Below are 11,280 nucleotides of genomic sequence, written 5' to 3'. Positions count from 1 at the left end.
GCCTCTCTGACCAAAAGGTATTACCCTCCCACAAACGATCTGCAGATTGGAGATAGCAGGTTAGAACCCTTGTATTACCCTGAAGGCATCTTTGTAATCCTTATCTTGTGTTATTTGTTCTTAAATTTTTAACAGCACTGCAGAATAAGCACATAAACACGGTTAACAAAGGAATCAATATTCAAATGAATAAAATAAGATTCCAGAGTAACAAGATAAAACAACATAAGCTCACCTTGATTCCCTGAAATCTTATTTTTTCCATTTGAATGCTCATTTCCTTGTTAACGACATTAGTTCCTCTCCACCTCTCCATAGCGCGTTAAAAATTGCATTTTACCCTGATTTACCTTTCTGCTTGTTTGTCTGCTGTTTTTTCTTGCTCTGTTTTTCCTCTTTTTTCTCCCTCGGTTTCAGTGGCTTTCTAGTTTTTGTTTCTTACCTTTATTCTTCCATTTTTATTGGGAACTTTGCATTTTATATTTCTAATCACTTTTGTTCCTTCTGATTCATGTCTGGCAAATCTTGAAAATAGAGCCTGTTTTTGAGAGCTTTAAGCATGTCGACTGCCATTTCAATTTTGTATGTTTTTGAAGAGTTTGACGTCTACTATCAGGTACTATCTTACCACTTCAGCCTCATGTGATTATTTACTTAATTTGACCTCGCCAAACTATTGAACCCAGCTACCACCACAGTTTGGCGGGAGTGCAATCCCACTCGGTCACAAAAGGCCCAATAATGCTTAATGTTTGGCGTACTTGCAATAATATCCAACGACTTTTCTTAGCACACTGTTACCGTTCCGCTAAAGTAATTGAAGAGTGGAGGTAGCGGAATCGAATCCCGCTATATAACTAAACGTAATTTTTTGCTATATTTCTCAAAATTGAGTTATGTGTTGTTTAAATTGGGAAAAGGTTTCAATCCGCTGCTTCTGTGGAGAGAGTAGATATCGACAATGTAAACCTTCTTTTATGAAAAGGTACCCCAACATAGAATCGAGTTAACATGTCTTATGTACTAAAGAATTGGAATTGTATTTTTGTAGTGGTAGACACACTACAGTACTCCCGCACAGGAATTTTATCTGTGACAGAATTTGATGAATGGATAGCACTAGTTGATTCATTGCTGTTTTGTGAGAAGCCGGAAGAGCTGTATTAATATCACCGTACTTTTGAGTGCTGTATCTAAAAGCTGTTCGCGTACATGTTGCAATTAGCAGTCGAGTGCATACAGGCCGACTTTGTTTGTGATCGAGACTGAGTAGCAACAGAAGGAGGAGGTGGATAATGTTGCAGTCACAAGTAGCAAGTCAACTGTTCAATGTGGACCATCCTTAGTGGAGTGGTGAAATCGAAGTGGGAGTTTCCGTCTAGGTAAGTGTGTTCAAATCACGTCCGGGTCCCTAATGTGGAGAGAGTTGATATCGACAATGTAAACCTTCTTGTATGAAAAGGAGAGGAACTAATTTTAATCGAATTTAATTTGGATTTGATTAAATAAATTAAATCAGTCTCTCATGTTACAACTCTGCTAATTAATCCCAAAGAGAAAAAAACTGTCTTAAATATGTTTATTTATTTAATTATAAAAGTTTTTGACAGATACTAACTTCTCTTATAGTTAGTTTCTTTCCCTAATTTTATAAGCTAAAAAAGATGACATTATGAAATAAATATTCTGTAAAAAAAAATTGGATTTAAAATTATTATTAGAAATTATTATTATTAGAATTATTATTAGAAATTATTATATTAAATTTTTATTAGAAATTACTATTATTAAAATTATTATCAGAAAATTATATTAAAATTATATTAGTTTCTACGCGTTTCACTAGTATGAAAACACAAATTACTTTACCTAACTCCATTGTAAGCTGAGAAAAATGTATGTTCAAAACTTCCCGAATATGGTCAAATTTACCGTACTTCAGAGTCTATTGAAACACCAAAAAAGCCGGTAATTTTTACCGAAACGCTTTGGCAATGATTTTTCAAAATTAATTATAAAATACGTTATTACATGTGATAAAATTTGATAATTTAATTTGGTGTATCGTAATAAAGTATGATAATTTGATTTGATGATATCATGATTGCTTATCATGATACACCAAAACACTAAAATTTCAAACGAGCCAAGCTTTTTTGAACTCCAAAAGCTCTTTAATTTTTCTCGAAGTACTTTGGAAATCATTTTAGCAAAATTTACTGTAAAATATTGCTCTTTAAGTGATAAAATTTTGTAATTTTATCATGATACCTCATAGCATGTAATGAAAATTTTTTATTCTGCTAAATTGATTTTTTTTAATTTTTCACTAAATACGTAGTAATAATGATTATAATTTTGAATTCCAGTGCACCGTTATCACACAATCACACACTCATGCACAGGCACGCATATTATATATATATATATATATATATATATATATATATATATATATATATATATATATATATATATATATATATATATATATATATATATATATATATATGCATGTATACTTTATTTTTCAGAACATTTGGATGCTATTTGAAATATTATTCGTCAAATTTTAAGAAAAAGACAACATAAAAATTTAATGACTAAAATTTTATTTCATTTCCGTTAAATCAATTCATATTTTGAAGAAAATACGTCATGTGCTCAGTACTTCAAAAACATGATCAAACTCCTATGTATGCACAATGTTTTCTCATAAGGTTTATAAAAGTGTCGTAAACATCGTAGAAGGCTTTTTGAGTGTCTTTGGAGCATTTCGAAAATATTTGATTCACACATTGTCTAGAGCTATCAAGATTTCTGAAAATAAAATTTTGTATTTAGATTAAATTATGGTAAGCTCCTAAAATTGCAATAATAATTATAATAATAATTGCAATAATTATTACTGTAATAAAATAATGATTATAATAATAATAATAATAATTATGATAATAATTATAATAATAATTATAATAATAATAATAATTATAATGTTTCTAATTTAATGCTCAAGTTCAACTACAACTGTTCTAATTTTATTTTAGTTTTTAATTGTACGGCAGTGGATTATCGTCACTATTTTAAGACACGGATCCCAGTAGATCACTGAAGTCAAGCATATTGGCTGCGGACAGTCAGCGGGTGGGTGATCGCTTTGATCAGCCTGCTTTGGATTTGGGATCCAAGGGTGTGCGGTATTGGTCCTCGTTAAACTGTTCTACCGTAAAGTGCTCGACTTTGCGTGTAGGTTGTCGAGCTACCTGTGCCTCTGTATCCTCTGCAGAGGAACAAAATTGTGATGGTATGTGTTCGGATCATCTTCAGGGATGCTTCCCAGACCGTCGCCAATAGCCCATTGTGCAGCTCTAGTGCAACGTAAATGAAGTACCTACCTCCTTAGTTTTCAATTAGACAGTTTCTATCTTAATGATTTTACTCAATTATAGTAGTTTTCTGTTTTATGTTTCTACTTATTTACAGTTTCAGTTTTACGTTAATACTCATTTTCAAATATTCGATCATTGTATGTATACTTATAAGAACTATACATACTTATACATTGTGTTATATTTACACTGCATGTCTATAGAGGGGTAGAACAACTGAGCTACATGAAATTCTTATACAATTGTTCTAACTCGATCATTTTACTTATTTACAGATTTAGCTCTTTTATATTTATAATAATTAACAATATTTTTAGCATTATATGTTTATTTTTAAGTATTTGTGTATATACTTATACATAATGTATAAGCATTTACTCAATATATACAGAAAACTGGAACAAACATTTAACATAAAACAGTTATTGCTGTTATAGCTTGACGTTTATCTTTAATTATAATTCCAGTTTTATATTTATGTTTAAATCTAGATGATCTTTCGTGTTCTTACTCAACTACAGTTACTTGAGTATTACGTTTATACTATTATGGTTATACTAGTATATGTTCTACTATTTGTGCATTTATACTCAGCTATAATGTTTTCTAAAATGTTAAACATAGGCTAGCTTTCTTTTAAGTAAGCATTTTCTAGCTTCATACTTGCAGCCTAGCTTTAATGTTTAAATTAATTTTTAATATTCATATTTGTGTAATATAACCAAAATGTTATTCTCTTTTAAATCATAAAATTTAAACAACTAATGTTTTGTGGGATTTATTTACAACTATATGACTAGACGACTGAGTAAAAAGTTTCAGAAATCAAAATATTAAATATATAATATAATAATAATAATATTCTATAGCATATACATTTGTTTAAATAATAATATTTAAATTTGATTAATTATTTGTTTAAACAAATGTTACAATAATTTTCTTTGCATTTAAATTTGTCTAAAATGTAATTTTAAAAGAAACATGCAGACATATACATGATAGCTGACAAATCTAAAGAACAATAAATATTAAAACATTTTGACCAATTTTTCGTAGGAAAATGCTTCTTTAATATTAAGTTCAAACTTAAATTACACTCTTAAAACTTTTGTTGGGAGAAATATGCTGTTTAAAAAAAATGGAATAATTTACATGACATGTAAGTTTTTGAATTTAAAAAAAAATTAATCACAAGCAAACTGTGACTATTCTTTACATTGATTTGGCGCATTTTCTTGGTAAACACAGAGGGCGCTGCTAAATATGGATTAAATTGAACTTAAAAGTTGTGAGTAACTGCCGTGACTAAAAATAGTTATTAAAATAACCTAATATTTTTTAAAAGTGCTATTTAATTTGACGAAAAACCTTAGAATAACAGTTTTAATTGAAGTGAAATTAATTATAATTATACAAATATTCCCTTGTAGTTGCTGATTTTTTTCGGACACAGTTCTAAAAGTAATTTGAAAATTTTAAATTGTGAATAATAAAACAAAATTTACCTCATAAAGAAACACAATTTGTTTTAGATAGAAATCATTCATTTTTAAGAATTCTTTTTTTTTCTTTTTTTACTCACTTCAATTTGTTTCTCTTTTACAAGAAATATTTTTTATTTGTCCTGAATTTTTTTTTTAAATTTCAGTTCCTAATAACGTTTTATGATAAAATGTTTTTACTATCTTACTTAATGACATAAATTTTATGATATTTTTTATAATACTTACTTGCATAAACCACCTTCTTTTTGCATATCACAAGTTCTTGAAGCAATAAGAGTGTCAAAGCTACAATTTTTGTCCTCCATTACAGCTAAGAAAATATGCAAATTAATGTGTAAAGTTGAACTACGTATATGTTATCACATCCAATACATTTTGTTGCAATACACTCATTTTTATAAAAATTACAACACCTTAAAGGAATTATACAAATTAAACCAAACTTACATGAAATATAAATTGATGAAAGGCAATTAAATTAATGGAATTACTATGTGATTGAGCATTACCACTACTTCGTACGTTTAATTGTACCTCTATCACTAACATTTGGAATAAATCATGTAGAATTCTGTCAATTCCTTTATAGTGTTACAATTTTAACAAGCATTACAATAGTATTGAAACTAGAATCACAGCAAATTCAGCGCAAGACATAAATTATCTATATAACAATAAAATAAAACCTTTTTACGAACCACGTCTTTCAAGTAGTATAACAAACATAAAGTAGTTATTTAAATCGAAGTACGCAAAATGTATCACTATTTGATAGTAATTCGAAAAGTATTTCAAAAGTGAATCTCCTTAATTTTTTTAAGAGTGAAAAAAAAATTAGTACTCCTAATATTATTTTCAGTCCTTTTAAAAAGGGTAGTTTTATTTAAACTTTTTGTTATTTCCTTATTTTCTTTATTTTTGTTAGTTTCAAATAGTTATTTAATTAGTATTATTTTTCAGTTGGTTTGTGCTTGTAATAATTTGATATTTTGATTGAAAAATTTTTTTTTAAGAATTAAATCGCAAAAGTTCAGTTTTTATCCGAATGGAAATGATTATAACTTACAATATCATCCTACAATGAGAATAAAGGCATTTACAAAACTTCCAGAAAAAGGTACAATTTGCCGTGCTTATGGTTCCATGGGCTACAACAGCATGGCAGTTTTTACAGAAGCGTTTTGGTACTGATTTTGGTAAAATAATCCATAAAATATGGCTTTCTTATCTGTACTGAAGTATGGTTAATTTTGGTAAATTTTGGTAATTTTATCATGATACATTAGAGCATGACACAAAAACCCTTTATTCCTTTACTTTTCAGTTTCATATTTTTATACGAAATGTGAGGTAATTAGAACTAAAATCTTGAGAGCCAGAATTTTCGGTAACTAATTCCCTTATGAACATGAACTTAAAAATCTTAAATAAATGGTTTAAATACCGTATACTTTGATTTTTAATACCAAAAATGAGATTTTTTTTCCAGATAGGTTTACCACTCAGTACGTTAATTTTACCAAGATTTTTTTCTTCGTGCATACTGACCTACGATTTAAATTAGAGAACTCAAGCTAGTAGAAAAAGTGGTCAACATTTTTATTACAGATTGATTGAATTAGAAAGATATTTAAAATATCACCATAATGTATTTTCGTTTCAACCATTTTCGTCATATAAATTTGAAAGTTCCCGTTTCTTCACAAATCACGTGATTTTGCAAATAAAAAATTCTCAAAAAAAAAAAAAAAAAAAAGTATAGCACAAAGATAGCTGAATCGTCAAAATTGAGAGTTTTACTTCTGAGAGTGTAGACATACTCAAAGAGAAATATGTCTTGCGTGATAATTATTTACCTAAAAGGTCACAGATTTCTAAAAACTCATGCTAAAGAGCAAGTTTCATGTTAGGACGTAAACTAACAGAAATTACAGCAAACTAGCAAATTTGTTTACTTTAAAAATCTGTGATATCATAAAATACGAGATTTGGTTTAAGATCACTCAAGATTCAGAAACAGATGATAAATGTCAAATGAAATTTAAAAATATCTTAAATTTGTGCCCTTTTCCCCACCATTCAAAGGAGACAACAGGCATTTTATTTGTTCTCGGTCCGCGTACACTAATCAGCTTAATCAGTATTTTTTAGAATAAAAAAGGGAAAAAATTGTTTTCAATTTTTTTTCCAATTATTTAGTTCTTGTCTCAAATACCATAAAACAAATATTCAAAAACATTCAATCAACTAACATCTTATGAACATCAAATTTCAAAGCCAGTTTAGTTTGAAAACTAACGCTAATAATGTTGAATTCAATAAAAGAAATTCGATAAAAGAAGTATTTTTAAAGTAAATCGTAATGGCATTAAATGATATTTTTATAGAAAATGGAATATTCATAAGTAAGTTTTAAGGAAAATAAAACAACTTAAAAGAGATATTTTGAAATTCCTTTTTGTTTTGAGATTGACATTAAATTTGAAATAGTATTAAAATTACCTTTGTTGTAATCATGAAGGGGATTACATATTAACACTTGTACTAGAAGTGCTTGTGCAGCTTCATCAGCAAAACCAGTTTGACACAGGGACGCAGATTTAACCATGCACGCAGTCATATTTGGTGCAGATCTGAAAATATTCATATAATCTAATTGCGATCACAACAAATGATAAAAAATATTATAAAAATACGTTGTTAAACGGAATTAATTCTAGAAATGTTTCAAAGATTTCAGGATCAAAATATGAAAATCAAAAATTTAAGAGAATTTTTGATTTTCTACTCTAACAGAAAAATATGTTTATTTTTGAATCATGTTAGTCCCGTGAACTATAACGCGGGTAGAATTTGCTGCCATTTTCTTTCAAGTTTTAGACACAATCATGTTAAAGAAGTGTGGTAATTTATTTAACTTAACACAATATTAAGATTAGAATAAATTTGAACGATATTATAGTACACTGAATTTTATGTTAGGCAATTGAATCAAGTCTACAGAGGCTAGGTTTTATGCTGTATAAGTTTAGTCCAGTAGTTTTCGCCGTTATGATAAAATGATTACGATTTAATCACCAATTGGATTTATAATTATGATTTTCAATGACTACAAAGATTAAAAAATAATTTAATTTATTATGTTTCTTTCTTATTCCAAATTAATGCTTTTGTGTGCATAGTTTGAAGTATAAAGCTAGAGTTATAATAATAATAATAAAAAAAAACACTTGCGGGCAAAATGAGTGCATCTCATCCTGATGTTTTTCACTCCATTCTTTTTGACACTTCTCTGTTTTTTCACGATAACAGGCTACGTCACATGCAACTAAACCAGCCAAGCCTAAAAACAAATTTAAAAAAATGTATAAAGGAATGCACTGTAAAAAAATGTAAGAAATTTACGGAAAAAACTGTCACCTGGAGTGTCAGTATAAAACCGTTTATTTCAAAGAAATATACTGTTATTTAAAAAGTAGACATACGATTTTTTAAGCATATAAGTACTGTTATTTTACCAACCAAACACTGTTATTTTTAAAAAAAACACTCTATAAAGCAACTAGCGAGTGGAGAGCACCATTCATGCGATCAGTCGATGCTGGGATTCGAACCTGGATCATTATTATATTAGGAGGCATGCATTCCTTACCCAGAGCTCTGGCAACTCAGTACAAAGAAACATCTTAAGCTGTTTCAAATTCAAATAAAAAAAATTTACATTACTTTCATAAAAAAATCTCGCTTATTGAAAAAATAATTAAGTGTATAAACGCTTAAAATTTTAGTGGCCCAACAGTACAGAAATATAAAAATGTTTGGCAACTTAACTTATCAAAAAATAATATCTAAGGAAATGTTATGTCTTATCTTTCTGACAAAAAATCGAATCATAATTTTATCTACAAGATGTTCAAAATCATAAAATATTTGCTGAAAAATAAGAGCAAGTATTGAAAATAAACGCAAACTAATTTGAAAAAGTTAGAGTTATAGAAAGGAAAGCAAAACTGCATGGTAAGTGACTGTTTTAATCTGTTTATGTCTAGTATAAAAAACAGAGATAAACTGTTTTGTCAACAAACAAGTTTTAAACCATTAAATATACAGAGAAAGTCTATAATAAGGTTAGAAAAAGAAAACAAATCTGTATTTTTCTTTAAACAGTTTTTTTCTGTAAATACGATTTTCTTCAGAAAAATTAAGAATTAATTTCCTACAGTGTAGATTATTTTTACTAATTTTCATTTTAAGACCTTAAGCCCAAAACCTAAAATGAAATAAGTAAGTCCTTATATTTACAACAGTAACAATAACCGTAAGAAATGTGTGCTGTTTACAAATTTGGTTACAATGTTTCTTAAAAAAGTTCATTTTGATGCAAAAAAATATATTTTTAGAAAATCTCGTAATTTCGATTAATTAAATGATAATGACATTTTAAATAATTATTATTCCTCACATTTTTTTAATAATATTCTTAGTTTTTAATTTTCTATATATTGTAAAACATTTACTCCTACTTTTTAAAGGGGAACTGAACCAATCAATATGAAGAAATGTTTTATATTGATAACACATAGACGCATTTTTAATCATTGTATTTCAAGCGGACTTCATCATTCAAAGGTAAGAAAATTAAAAATATCAAACTAAGTTATAAATCAAATATTTTTAATGCTATTTTTTTGGCTTAGAAATCGTGATTGCTTCTGCAACAGCTTTATATTTTAACATTTCAGACATTTCGGGAAGCAATTAATATTTATTAAATTATTAATATTATTATATAATTATTAATATGTAATTATCAATGTATAATTATTAAGATATAATTATTAATGTATAATTATTAATATATAATTATTAATATATAATTATTAATATTACTGAGATTATTTTAATTATTTTTAAAATAAGTTAAAATTAGATCACAAAACATACATTCTCATGTTAAACATGAATTAAATAAGTACAAAATTGTATAATTTGTTGAAAAAAGAATCTCTATTACGATTTTATTTTCACTTTGATCAACATTATTACAATGATTGTTGCTTATTTTTTCTAAGCCTAAGTAAAGAATTACACTTAATACAAATTTTTATTTATTAATATTTTTAATAACCGAAAATTTTCCTTGCAATTTAATTTGGCATGAGCTTCATTACAAATATAGACAGAATATATGAGTGAAGTTTAACCAACAGTTAAAAAATATTTATTGCAGCACAAACAAGTTATAAAAAAAAGTGTGATGAAAGGAAAATATACCTTTTTAAGTTACATGGCAATAATAAATATTACTACACAAATATGAATAAGCAACCAACAGTTAGAATAAGTATTTGTTTTTGAGCCTCACTCATACGTTGATTGATATTATCATTGATACTAATTCATAGATAATATTGAAACTGTGACGAGGCATCTTTAATAGTGTATCATTTTGAAAGGATATCTAATGCAATAAATGATGAACTTTCCAAATTTTAAAAGTGAACTAGGAAGGCACCTTAATTGAATGTGGTATTAAAGATGATTTTAACAATATAATTATTTGTATGAACACTGAGAAATCAGATATGTTCAAGACTATCAGAATATGGTAAAATTTACCATGTTTCTGGCTTTATAAGAGCACAAAGAAGCCTTGTAATTTTCCCAGAAGTGCTTCGAAAATGACTTTTGGTTAAATTATTAATAAAATATGGTTTTATTACCACGTTGTTACGTAGAAAATCTGGTAAAATTCGGTAATGTTAACTCGATACTTTAAAAGATAGTATAAAAATTATTTATTCGGCTAAATTTTGTTTCTTACTAAATGAGGGGTAATAAGAACTATGAATCTGAAAAACGAGAATTTTTGTTAGCATGCAAACGGAAAAATTACCAAATGAATGATTTAAATACCGTATATTATTGTTTTGTTGCCAAAATTATAATTTTTTTTATATCAGAAATATCATTACTATGCAAATACTAAATCATAATCATATAAATCATATAAATATCTATGAATTATCACTATCTAATGAATAAACACTATCTGAAGAATCATAAGAATTATAAGATGATTTGTTTAAACAATTTGAAATCAAAGTTGAAATCTTCTAACTTACATATCAAGATAAATCCCCTGAAGTACATCATGTTTCCTTGTTTCGAATCTTTCTGAATAATAAATTTTAGATCTGTTTGAGTCCTTTTAAATCAGGACAATTTGGGAAATTTTTCAGGTGTTTGATCTTATCGTCATCTAATTTCTTACAGACGTGTAAATGTATCACCAAAATTAAATGTTTCATTCAATGAGAATTGCCCGAAGCACGTGGGCGTAGTAAGCCCACATGCTTTCCCATTCACAAATGGTGTTTCTC

At 27.4% G+C, this 11,280-nt stretch overlaps 1 protein-coding gene across 1 annotated transcript; it reads right to left on the bottom strand.

Annotated features, from left to right (window-relative positions):
• Positions 1–2,595: 2,595 nt before the first annotated feature.
• On the bottom strand, positions 2,596–11,280 carry LOC107442835 (uncharacterized). The gene is made up of 5 exons (XM_087154212.1): positions 11,023–11,280; positions 8,132–8,240; positions 7,400–7,530; positions 5,123–5,207; positions 2,596–2,820 (listed from the first exon to the last, which is right to left on the bottom strand). Exons 1-5 carry the CDS (start codon positions 11,051–11,053, stop codon positions 2,685–2,687), a joined length of 492 nt encoding a protein of 163 aa, XP_087010338.1. The 5' UTR covers positions 11,054–11,280; the 3' UTR covers positions 2,596–2,684.

Source organism: Parasteatoda tepidariorum, chromosome 10 (genome assembly GCF_982258835.1).
Source record: "Parasteatoda tepidariorum strain Cologne lab strain chromosome 10, Ptep-v5.0, whole genome shotgun sequence".
NCBI classification, from domain to species: domain Eukaryota; kingdom Metazoa; phylum Arthropoda; class Arachnida; order Araneae; family Theridiidae; genus Parasteatoda; species Parasteatoda tepidariorum.
This window is presented reverse-complemented; position numbering and strand designations above follow the sequence as displayed.